This window comes from Phyllostomus discolor, chromosome 2 (assembly GCF_004126475.2).
Source record: "Phyllostomus discolor isolate MPI-MPIP mPhyDis1 chromosome 2, mPhyDis1.pri.v3, whole genome shotgun sequence".
NCBI lineage: Eukaryota > Metazoa > Chordata > Mammalia > Chiroptera > Phyllostomidae > Phyllostomus > Phyllostomus discolor.
The window spans coordinates 88370800-88384128 of NC_040904.2; the positions used below are offsets into that span (position 1 = coordinate 88370800).

At 38.9% G+C, this 13329-nt stretch overlaps 1 protein-coding gene across 1 annotated transcript in view; it reads right to left on the reverse strand.

Moving 5' to 3' along the window:
• Positions 1 to 3725: 3725 nt before the first annotated feature.
• MYH15 (myosin heavy chain 15) overlaps positions 3726 to 13329 on the reverse strand; it is a 137239-nt gene continuing 127635 nt past the window's right edge. The window contains exons 40-42 of the mRNA XM_028502346.2: positions 8374 to 8469; positions 7309 to 7443; positions 3726 to 4949 (exon numbers count right to left, since the gene is read on the reverse strand). Of these exons, the coding sequence (XP_028358147.2) occupies positions 4944 to 4949; positions 7309 to 7443; positions 8374 to 8469 (237 nt within the window). The 3' untranslated portion in view covers positions 3726 to 4943. The remainder of the gene's footprint in view (positions 4950 to 7308; positions 7444 to 8373; positions 8470 to 13329) is intronic.

Sequence of the window (13329 nt, forward strand, 5' to 3'; positions counted from 1 at the left end):
ATACAGTGGAATACTGCTTGGCTGTTAAAAAAAAAAGAATATTTTACCCTTTGCAACACCATGGATGGACCTGGAGAACATTATGGTAAGTGAAATAAGCCAGTCAGAGAAAGACAAATACCATGTGATTTCACTCATTTGGAATCTAATGATCAACCTGAACTAACAAGCCAAATAGAGACAGACTCATAGAAAAGAGAGCAAGCTGACAGCTCTGGGTGGGATGGGTTTAGGGATGGAAGGATTAAAAAAAAAAAAAAGGAAAAGGGACTCATGAACATGGACAATGATGTGGTGATTGGGAGGAGGTTATGGGGGGATAAATGGTAATGGAATAAATATAATAAAAAATAAATTACAAAAAATCCCCCCAAAACAAAAAGGAGAGTCCTAGAAAATACTGACCAATTATTCAACCATAGTTCTAATAATAAAGACTATACAAATTACAGACAGGGAAAAAAGAGTAATGTCAGGGTATTGGCCACTTTTTAAATAGAGTGTTCTGTAGGTCTGTAGTTAGATGGGCTGAAAATGTATTTCGAGCTGTCATATTAAACGCCACAAAGTTGCCTACCTCCAGGTCCCTGGTTATAGTTTTATATGACTATGGTTCCAATGTTTTCCTTTTAAATTATCTTTTCAATTACTCTGTTTTAAAATACCCTTACTCTAAGGTAAGTATAAATTATCCTAGATTTTAGAAAGACCCAGAAGAAAGCCCTTTCTTGAGAAATGACGTCCTCTTTTTTCCTTAACCATAATTCTCAGCTTTAACCATTGCATCCTCAGCTGTTATTTCACATTAACAGTTGGTAGGAATCAGACCTACAATCTTAAAGATCTGGGAATACCCGACTTGGCTGAATTGGCTTTATCATCACTTTGGAGCACTTGAATGAACCATAAGAATTTACTGCTGTTTATGAGGAGGTATTTCTACACTGAATGCATTTTAAAAGCAGTTCGTTGAAAGAGAGTTAAGAAAGGATAAGTAACTAACGTAACTCTAATGACATAATCATAGGCACACCTCATTGTATTGTGCTTTGCAGATATTGTAAGGGTTTTTTGGGGGGTTGTTTTTATATTGTTTGTTTGTTTTTTGTGTTTTGTGTGGTTTTTTTTTGCAAATTCAGGGTTTGTGGCAACCCTGTGTCAAGCAAGCCATTGGTGCCACTTTTTCCAACAGCATTTGCTCACTCATGTCTGTGTTACATTTTGGTAATTTTTCCACTGTTTCAAACTTTTCTGTTATTATCACATTTGTTATGGTGATCTGTGATCTTTGATGTTATTAGGGCAAGACCCTTCACCAGCATAAAGATGGTAACTTGCTAAAAGGCTCATGATGGTTACCATTTTTTAGCAATAAAGTGTTTTTAAATTAAGACATGTACTTTATTTGTTAGACACACTGCCATTGCACACTAATCAACTACAGAATGGTGTAAGCACAGCTTTTATATGCCCAAGGAAACCCAGAAGTTCATGTGACTCACTGTGTTGTGACCTTTGCTCTGTTGTGGTGATCGGGGACAGACAGAGCCTGCACTCTCTCCAAGGTGGAAATAAGGGGGAGTGAGTGTTTGCAAAGGTATTTTGTTTAATTTTGTCCTTATTTTTTCCTGTAGAAAAAGTTCTGTCTCTACTGATGAGAGCTAGCAATGAAGATAATGAAGAAGACATGATAAGACATTTCCTTTATCAAACGACTTATAGTATATGAATACTACTGAAAAAATTATTGAAGTTTTAATGGATTCACATATTGTCATTCAAGACTTGTATAGAGGAAAACAAGGCAGGAGGGACTGCAGGATAATATAACAGAAAAAATACAATTAGGCTTTTCCCAATGTCTGTAATTAAACAGGCTCTACCTGCTTAAATAAGTGGTTGCTCTTCTCGTCTCCTATTGTTATTTGTAGAGAATGGCACTGTGTGGACGAGGGCGCACCCCCGTACTTATTCTCCTGAAGGGAACATGGGATTGTATTGACTGTACAGAAAGATAAAGTGAAGGAAAACATACTCAGTTTCTGCCCAGATGCAGATTGATGATGACCTTTTATAGTTTTTCAGCCACTTCTAGGTTCATTGGGGGCCAATAATTTACTTACAAATTACAGCTTGATTGTATATTTTCTTTTTGTTACATACCTTTTATTGAGTTCCATTAATCAGAATGCAAATAAGGGCTAAGAGTGGCATAAACTTGTTAAAAACTCAGGAACATCTAGCAGGGAAGTTAAAGTTGGTTGAGGAGACTCAGGCTTCATGACTACTTAATTTAGACCCAGTGTTATGGATCTCTGATTAGAGATGCAAGCAATAGCTTAAAGTCCCACCTCCCCTAAAGCAACACAAAACACCACCATCAGTAAACACTTAAGATGAAAATGGTTATTCTGACATGAAAACACCCATTTAGGGTCCATTTATCTTGGTTGTAGGCTCTTTCAGAAGAGCGAGGAGGTCCAGGGAATGAAAACATTTCTGGACTGTGACAACACTTCGCAGGGACCTTAACACCCAGGGACTCCTGCTCCCCTGTCCTCACCGGGATTCAGATCCAGCAATGGCTTGCAGAGACCAGACAGTTCTACCATTGCAGAGACTCGTATGTTTTCCCTTTCCCAGTATTACGTTCACTCTCCAAGACGTAAGTGCCATTCACTGACCACCTAATGGCATCAAGGTTGTAAATATCTAGGTGCCAGTTCAACTTGGAAAACAATGGTCTCATTCATTTACTTTCTTGCTGCAGTCAGCACAGGAGGCTGCAATGAGGTTTCCACCAAGAATTTGGAAGAAATGTTATCACTTAGAATTGATTAAAAAATCTGATGAATTAATGATGGGTGAGAGATCAGGCGGGAACAGAAATCACCTTATTGAAAAGGTGAAAAACCAGAGCCTGGAAACTCAGGCAATTGACTTGCTAAGGTATTATACTCTAGTTTTATATGAATAACCAACTAGATTTAGTATGCTGAGTCTTAGCATCCTGAAGAGTAAGTATCCCAGTATCTCTAAGACTGCCTGCAGCAAAGGGTCCTATCGACTGGAGAACCGACATCTCTGGAGATGGGTTATAGCTCTCAACACTAGGTTTGCATAGCTGAGTGACCCCAGCTCTGAAGATAATTTGATTCACTCTTCTGGCTCAGTCATCATATTATTCATCAGTTTTCTAATAAATTTTGATTTCCATATAAATTTTTATGCAAGGAGAAATGGATAGCCCAGCTGACTTGATGATCTATTTCCCTTAATTTTAATCATCAATTTGTAAGAAAGAAAAACCTAACCAGGATTTTTGTGACTTAATCAAATTTTAACCCTATAATTTACAGAACAGAATCAACTCTCAATTGTGTGTGATGCCACTAGGTCCAATTTTCTCTATCAGCTGACATTAACGAACTTCACAATTTCATACCTTGGGCATAGTTTTGTTTAATCTTATTTGCTACAATGTTGCGACAGGTGTTTATAAACTGTGACGTAGTAAGGATGCCATTGTTAAGAAAACCTTTAAAAAGAAACATAGGATACTCTGTAAGCAGGAAATCCTCAGAACTGCTGTGGTGCTTTTGTAGTGATGATGAGGACAAATTTAAAGACCAAAGCCAACACACTGAGAATGGCAGACAAGAAAAAACTCAAGTCCTTCAACACTGTTGAGCCCCTGAGTTAATCTTAGAGCCACCTGTAGAGGTTGGTGTCAGACCAGGGAGGCAAACTGATGAGAATGAGAGAAAATAAGGATTTATTATAGGGATTCGGCCTTACATAATTGGGACTCAGCTGAGGAAGTCTATGCCAGGCTGTCCCCCCTGCATCTGGTGCTGAGCCTGAAGTCATTCTAGGTCAGCTGTGCCAGTGCTCAGGAGGGAGAGTTGGATGTGGAGTGAGGAGAGTGATGATTGGCTAGAATCCATGTCTGTCTGAGAGCCTCCAAAGTCCCTGCTGTGGATGACCCTCAAGAGAAGCTGGTGCCCATTGCCATGGAGTCGCATGCACACCTGGCCAAGGCTGGGGCTGACGAGGGAGGCTGACAGGCACTGGGAGGGGTGTGGGTCCAGGGAGCTGCTGCCGACCTCCAGCAGCTCATGCACGGTCTCTGGCCTGGGCCAATTGCCAGCTCTCACAATGCCTGGGCCTGTATACTGACCTTATGAGCATAAAATAAACAGCTGCTCCTTCACTTCTGCTTCTCAAATCTGGTAGAAATTTCCCCACACCCAACTCCAAACCAGAACCACACAGAGAAAGGAATTCTGGAAATGTACCTCCAGCTTAGCGAAACCGGCACCATACGAAGCCACCGTGCCACCCATCACTGCCTGGACGTCTTGTGTGGGGAGCTGGTTCAGTGTGTGAAGTCTGCCCCAGCATGTGGCCTACAGGCATGTCAGTTAGGAAGGGTTCCCCTACAAGCTCAAAGTGCCCACCTGTGACTATGTCTAAATCGCAGTGCTAGTGAGAGGTTTATCAACTCCCACCATTAGTGGCTAAAATTATGAACTTATGGCTTAGGGATGAGTCCAGCAGAGCTCACCAACTTCAGTAATAACTGTTTACTAACATGCTGCAGTGATCACGGTCTAAGGATTCATCCAGTGAATATTACCATTTAAGAGGCAATATGAACAAAAAATGAGTATCAATCCATTTATTAACTTCAGAATTGAAAAGATCATTACATCTATTTAACCTTTCATGTGAAATGTTTACTTGTATTTGAGGATCAAAAGATCCTCATTAACCTTGGAAGCAAAGACACTGACTTTAATCATTACATTTTTTCTAATCACTTTTTTTAAACATGTTGTTTTAAATGGTTGTTTCAAATGCAACTTAACTTTTCGGCCATCAAGTGGAAATGTGCACTTCTCCAGCCACTGTCTCTCATAAGCAAGGACTGCTTATTCTTCTCAAACCTGGAAAACAGTATTGGCATGTTCTTTGAGATTCCTGCGATTTTCCTCAGTGGAACACAGGCCCAGAACCAAGCCCAGTCCTTTCCAGAGGTGAGCAGGCCTCAGCCAACTCTTCATTAGCTTCAAAGGGAGGCAGGGAACTGGGCAATTATCTGCATTAGAGAAAGCAGACACCCACCAGTAACTCATTCTAAGGGAAGGCTCGGTCACTTGATTTTCCACCTGCCTTGCCTTGCCAGTGAAGGCAAAACCCTCTACAGAAGACCCCATGAGGGAACGTCTCTATAGCCATATCACCAATTTGCTCCACAGCCCCGACACACAATTCTATCAGAAAACCTTTTCCCCTGCTTTATGATGGTTGAGAGATTTCCAGGTTTTCCTTCTGTGAATGGGAAACAATTAGTCATTGCACTGCCAAGAACGCTTTTCCTATTCATCTTTGGCCTCTCAGAAGAAGCAATTTCTGCTTTGCTCATTTTATTCTTTGTTGAAAATAACTGTGACAAAGTCTAATACTTTACATCTGTTTTGGAGGCCCTTCAACCTCCTGCAGCTGAGTGCAATTGCAGCACATGTGAGGCATCTCCTTAAACGATTGATGATATGGGTTGCTGGGCAGGCTCTGCACAGAAGACCTCAAATCCAATGCCATAACCTTCTCAAATTGAGGCCAGAGTTCACACCACTTAACTGGACCTCTCCACCTAGGCCTTATCCCTGAGACAGCTATGCCAGGCCAGTAAGAGATCTCTGGCCCTGGCCGGTGTGGCTGAGTTGGTTGGAGTGTCGCCCTGTAGACCTAAAGGTTCCCAATCAGGGTTTGATTCCCAGTCGGGACACCTATGAGAAGGCAGCCCTCTCTCACATCAGTGTTTCTCTCTTTCTCTCCCTCTCTAAAAGCAAAGAAAGAATGTCCTCAGGTGAGCATAAAAGAAAAAAAGAAATCTCTGTAGTTTACCAATGACTCACACTTCTCAGATTTAGATCCAAAAATAGTCACCATACCAACTTTTAGTCCCTCCTTTCAAAGAGGTTTTTTTGACCTCCCTTAAGGTAGTATTTACTACTGGCAACCATATACACTTATTTTATGGTGTTATGAGTAATTCATTCATAATAAATAAAGAGGACCAGGCATATGCCAAGTTTTAAAAAATGAAATGATGGTGTCTGTCTGTGCTAGGCATTGCGCCAAGTACTTTATAGGCGTGCTATGAAGGGTAGTCAATATCTTTTAATTAGCTTCTCCTAGAGCCAGATCTCATCTTAAAAATTGTTTGTTTGTTCCTGGGAAAATCCATAAGGAAGCTGAGACTACCCTGTCTGCTATAGCCTGAATGTTTGTGCCCCCCACAAATTAATATGCTGAAATCTTAACACCCATGGTGATGGTATTGGGTAGGGGCTTTTGGGAAGTGATTAGGTCATGAAGTTGGTGTCCTCGTAAATGGTATCATTGGATGGAGCTGGGATGGGTGGGATAGGGAAGAGCAATGGGAGAAAATTGGGACATTTATAATTGAAGAACAATAAAAATAAAAATGAAAATAAAAACAATCTTTAGTTAAAAAAGGCCTGAGAGCTCCTTCCGCATTTTACACCATATGTGGTTCCATTGAGAAGAGCTCCATCTAAGAAGTGGCTTCACCAGATGCCAAACCTACCAACACCAAGTCCTGAACTCCCTAGTCTCCAGACCATGAGAACTACGAGAAGCCCAGTCTCTGCATTCTGCTGGAGCAACCCTAAAGGGCCATGACATTGACCCCACCGAGCCTACTGTTCAATGTTCTTTGTCACTCTACCACTTTGCCAGGAAAATTAGGGCAGTTTTATGAACCACAGAGATATAGAAAGTTTCTTTCTCTGTGATTTAGAGCAGGAGGCTAGAAAGCAGAACTCTTGCAATTTTTCTCCACTGCCTCAATTTTAAAGCTGAGCCCCCAGGTCTCCATATTGACATGGCACAAAGTCATGCACTTATCTGCCAGAGGCACAATCCACTTGGGATTTCAGGCAGATCCATCTGTGCTTTTTAAACCACCTTTGCTCCCTAGGCTCCTGACTATTCTATACAAATGAATTTAGGCCCTGGCTCTCAGAGCCTGCAAGTTAGCCTAGAATTAAGCATTTGAGAAGTATAAATACAGTGTGCATCCCACTCAAATGCTTAGCACTTCCTACTACCTGGACAAGTAGAATTTAATAAATGTGGAAGGTTTTATTAAATTTTGTTTTTGTTGTTACTTTTTTAAAAGCATTTAAAGAGAAAAACAAGAAATGTATTGTAATACTGGTCCATGTGGCTCTATGAGCCCTAAATACACATGCTTTAAGAGTTGAACATCTGACGTACCTTTTTTCCAAACTCTTTTGCTTTAATCTTGAGTTTATTGACTTGCGATTCTGCTATCTCTGCCCTTTCCTTAGCTTCGTTCAACTCACGTTGCTGCTTCTTGTACTTGGAAAGATATTGATTGGCTTGTGCTTCCTATAAAAATAAAAAATGAAAAAAAAAAAAGAAATCCCTGTGCCTACATAGTCATATTTTTTCTGCTCTGACATAAGAAAGTTGAAAATGTGTGAAAGGAATCTAAACTTCTGCATATTAAATGGAATAGCATATTTCTGTATGACATATAGGGATTCAGACTTTCCAGCAGGCACAAAATCTATTTTTATAACTGTTTCTCCCTGTAAGTGTAGAACACAGTCAGCACTTTCCACATACTGGGTGTGGAAGAGCTCTCTCAGATTTGGTATGTGCTAGAATAACCGTGGTTTTTGTTTTGTCATTAGTTCAATATCTTATTCTACACTAGGCAGAGGGGGCTGGTCTTTACAGTTATATGGGTCAATGGGTAATAGATATAACAGTGTTTTAACCCAAACCGTTTAAATAACCAATTTGAAACCCCTAAAGAGATATTATTAGGTATAAGCCAATTTATACAGCACTTATCGATTACATTCCATATAGCTATGCATACTAACCCAACATTGGCAGTTACATATCAAGTATCTTTTTGTGCACAGTCATGTCCAGGTTCATCGGAAAAGGACTGTGAGTTGCATTTATGCTCACTCAATGTTTTACAGTGAAGAAAGCTCCGGGGTGATTACCTAACCAAAAAATGTGCCATCTCTACTTGATGCCATGCTCTTACTTGGCTCATTTCTCACAATGTACATGTTTAGGTATAATCATGCACATTGAGGGAGAGAGCTCTGGCTTCCCAGAGGGAAAAGTAGCATAAAACTTTACTATGGGTGATGATTCTAGCTTGCGAAAAAAGAACAGACTGTAAGCTGAGCTGCTTCTCTCTGACAAGCTGCACACCTAGCTCAGGGCCACACGTCTCTATTAATCAAAAGCAACGGCTGGGAAATCCATGAGGCTGCAACTGCCTCAGGCACTTACCGCTGCCTCAATTTGCTGCTTGTAACTTTGCACTTTTAGCTGAAGATTATCCATCAGAGACTGCATCCTGCTCAGATTTTTCTTGTCTTCCTCTGCCTGAAATGCATACGTATGTATGTGAAGGTGATTTGAAAAAATGTGACAGTCTGCATTGGGAGTAGCCTCAAATGAGGAAATAAAGGGTAAGGAAACTTTGTTAAAATACCGTATTAGAATTATGACTTGAACATGAGTTTAACTCTACTTGTCCCAAATTCTGAGAGATGAGTAAACACAGCTCTGAGGAATGACACTTATTTCTCCTAATCCACAACAGAAGTCCCAGCCATTGCTAAAATGGAAATTAAAGCCACTGGTTTCAATTTGATCACCAGTCCTCCTATCCCACTAAGCTACATCTGCCTGTGGTTTCTCAGTTACCTCTCTCCCACCAATCCAACCAAATCTTCCTTTGAACTTTCTAATTGACCCTTGACTTTTGTGAATGGAATAGTCAAGGTGGTTTTCTGGAGTTCTGGTGTGGACATCAGCAGAAACAATGAGGAAAATTCTATAAGCTCAAGGAATGTTGTTGGCCATTCTCATTGCTACCATGCAATCTAAACTTGAACTGGAGAAAGGAAATCTAGTGAGATGGTGTTTCTCACCTGTGCTCTATGGAGCCTTTGGGTATTCGGAGGAAAGAAGAGGGGGCAGACAAGCAGGTAGATAAGGTTCTACTTGCCCCTCTTTCCCGCAACCTTTAAACTAGAATATCTCCACATTGGGGCTGTTAAGCTTCCCAAAAGAAGAAAGTATCTCAACCTGCTAGTGATTGTGATGCTGACTTAATCAAGACCTACCCCTATTACTCAATTTTTTCCTGGCTCTACCTTACCTATTTCATCAACATCAGTGTCTTTGATGGCTTTCATTGTCTCTGCACATACCCTCCACTGCCCTCAAAAACCCCTACCACACCAACCAGATTCATCTCCTATTTCCCTACAGCTCCCTTTCTTATTTCCGCCTCTGTAAGTTTAGCCAATATCTCCCCACAACCCAGCACCAAGGCAGCAGACAGAAACACCCAGTCTTACATTAAAAGAGACCTATTTGCAGAAGGAACACAACATTCTAAGGCAGAGTATCAAGAGAAAATAGATTGCATTCTGTGACTTGTTAGACACTCAGTATGTTAGAGCATAGGCTTGAAACAGAAATAAATATATGGGGACAAATATGTAGATTATTGGTTGCCTAGGACCAGGAGGAAGATGAGGATTTGGGATGATGGCTAAAGGGTGTGGGGTTTCTTTGGGGGGTAAGAAAATGCTCTAACATTGAATGTGGTAACCTATCCGTACATCTTTGAATACAATAAAAGACACTGAATTATATACTTTTTTAAAAAAGAGGCCTATTTGCTTATCTTAGTAGCTATAGCCTGAGAGGCAGTCTTCTAATTTAACAAATATCAAGAGGCCGGCTTCAATCCCCTCCAAAGATGAGGAGGCAGCCTGCCGGGTGCCATCTTCAAGATCTCCAACTGCCTTGCCTCATGCCACTGATATCTCTGAGAAAGAAGTATGTGCACATGTCTGGTGCCCTGGTGCCTATGACTGCTGTGCAGAGCACATATCCCTTGATAGCCTGGCTCTGGTAGCCACAAGGTTTGTGTACATAGGTTCAATGAGGTGGTATCAAACAAAAGAAACAGTATGTAACTGGCTACCACCCCAAACCACAATCATAGGAAACAGACAGAAATGCCTCTCTCCCATTTTTACTCTTAAAGAGGTATATTGCAATATTTTAAAATCTCCTTCCTGAGGGTCTAGCTTCCAATCAGCCTGCATCTAGGCACTGACTGAGATCCTCCCTTTTGGGATACTGACAAGTTGTGCACATTCTCAAATACAGGGAGCCATGAAGAACAATGACTACTTCTTAGACAACCACAAAGGTTGTGGAGACACTCAAGAGCTAGGGCAAGGTTGAATGAGAATAATCATCTTCTATATGATACTACTTACTCAAGACTAAGAGAGGTAGCTGTTTTATTTAATGCATAGAAACCAACCCAAAGAGTCAAGGAGAATGAAATGACAAAGGAACATGTTCCACATAGAAGAACAAAATAAACTTTATTAAAACAAATGTAGGTCAATGATTTATCTGATAAAAAGTTCAAAATGATGACCATAAAACTGCTCATCAATTTCAGGAGAACATGCATGAAAAAAGTAAAAATTCCAACAAAGAGGAAATATAATAAAGTACTAAATGGAAAATACAGAGATGAATAATATAATAACTAAACTGAAAAAAAAATACAATAGAGGAGCTCAACAACAGCCTAGGTGAAGCAGAAGAAAGAGTCCATTTACTCAAAGAGATAACAGTGGAATTCACCCTATCAGAGCAGCAAAGGGAATAAGAAAGAGTGAGGATAGCTTAAGGGACTTAAAAGACAACATCAAGCAGACCAGCATTTTCATTAAATAGGTCTTAGAAGAAGAAGAGAAAGAGAAAGGGGGCAGAAAACTTATTGAAGAAATAACAGCTAAAAAGTTCCCTAACCTGGGGAAGGAAATAAACATACAGATGCAGGAAGCCCAAAGAATTCAAAATAAGATAAACCTAAGACATATTATAGTTAAATTGTAAAAAGTTAAAGACAAAAAGAGAATCTTAAAAGCAGCAAAAGAAAAACAACTCTTTACACATAAGGGACCCCCCCCCACCCCCCCGCATAAGAGCATCAGCAGATTTTTCAGCAGCAACTTTCCAGGCCAGAAAGGAATGGCACAATATACTCAAAGTGCTAAACAAACAAACAAACAAAACCCCTGCCAACAAAGAATACTCTACCTGGAAAGTTGTCCTTTAGAATTGAAGGAGAGACAAACAGTTTTCTGGACAAGCAAAAGCTGATAAAATTCAGCACCACTAGACCAGCCTTACAAGAAACATTAAAAAGATTTCTTGAGATGAAATAAAAGGGCACTAATTACAAACAAGAAAACATGAAAATATAGCTTTGGTAAAGATAAATAGTTGAGTTCAGAATAACCTAATGTAATGGTGGTGAGTAAATCACTTATAACAGTTAAAAGACAAAAATAGTAAAAATAACTATAACCAAAAAAAATTGTTAAGTAGACAAGATAAGCAAATGGAAATTGTGGTATCAAAAACAAAATGCCAGTGAAAAGAGTAAAATTGTAAAGCTTAAAAATGAATTAAAACAAGTTGTTATCAACTTAAAATAGGCTATTATAAATACAGGTTGTTTGTGCAAGCTTCATGGTAACAAACAAAGCAAAAAACTACAGTAGATGCACAAAAAAACAAAAAGAATCTAAGTAAACCACCACAGAAAATAATCAAATCACAAACAGAGAAATCAAGAGAAAAAAAGGAACAAAGAAAACAATTAATAAAGTGGCAATAAGTACATACCTATGAATAATTACTATTACTGTAAATTGACTAAGTTATCTAACCAAAAGACATAGAGTGGTTGAATGGATAAAATACAAAACCCTTCTATCTGCTGTTTACAAGAGACTCACTTTAGATATAAGGACACAGAAAGACTAAAATTGAAGGAATAGAAAAATATATTGTATGCAAATGGAAACCAAAAATGGTGGGATAGCTATACTTACATCAGACAAAACAGTTTTTAAGGAAGACTGTAATAAGTGACAAAAAAGGTCATTATATAATGATAAAGCAGTCAATTCAAGAGGAGATAAGATCTGTAAACATTTATGCAAATAGGAGCATCTAAATTTATAAGGCATATATTAACAGAAATAAAAGTAAAAAAACAGTGATAAATAATAGCAGGGAACTTTTTTGTAGATTTTATTTATTTATTTTTTGAGAGTGGGGAAGGGAGAAAGAGAGGGAGAGAAACATTGATCGGTTGCCTCTTGCAGGCCTCTAATGGGGGACCTGGCCCACAACACAGGCATGTGCCCTAACCAGGAATCAAACTGGGGAACTTTCAGTTTGTGGGATGATGCCCAACCCATTCAGTCACACCAGTCAGGGCATAGTAGGGGACTTTAAAACACCCTTTCATCAGTGGATAAATCATACAGTCAGACAATCATTATGGAAACAATGGCCTTAGAGGATACATGAAACCATTAAACCAGATAGACTTAGTAGACATATACAGAACATTGCATTAAAAGCAATGGAATACACGTTCTTCTCAAGCACACATGAAGTATTGTATAGGACAGGTCATATGTTGGGCCATAAAATGAGTCTTAGTAAATTTGAAAGGATTAAAATCAAGTATCTTTTCCAACCACAGTGATACCAATTACAGAAAAACACTGGAAAATTCACAAATATATGATTAAACATCATGGTACTGAATAACCAATGTGTCAAAGAAGAAATCAAAAAGGAAATTAAAAAAATACCTTGCAAAAAATGAAAATGGAAATGTAACATACCAAAACTTAGAGGATACAGTGTAAACAGTTCTAAGAGGGAAGCTCATAGTGATAAATGCCTATATTAAGAAAAAAGAAACATCTCCAATAAATAACATAATTTAAATCTCAAGAAACTAAAAAAAGAACAAATGAAGCCCAAAGTTAGTAGAAGGAAGGAAATAAAGATCAGAGTGGAAACAAATGAAATAGAAACTAAAAGGATAACAGAAAAGGTCAATGATACTAAGTGCTTATTTTTAAAAGGATAAAAAAAATTAACAAACCTTTAGCTAGACTCACCAAGAAAAAAAGAAAAAAGGATTTAAATAAATGAAATCAAACATGAAAGAGGAGACATTATAGCTGATACCACAAAAATACAAAAGGTCATAAGAAACTACTGTGAAAAATTAGAGCCAATAAACTGGAGGACCTAGAAGAAAATTATAAATTCCTAGAACATAAAGAACATACAACTTACCAAGACTAAATCATGAAGAAATAGAAGAACAGA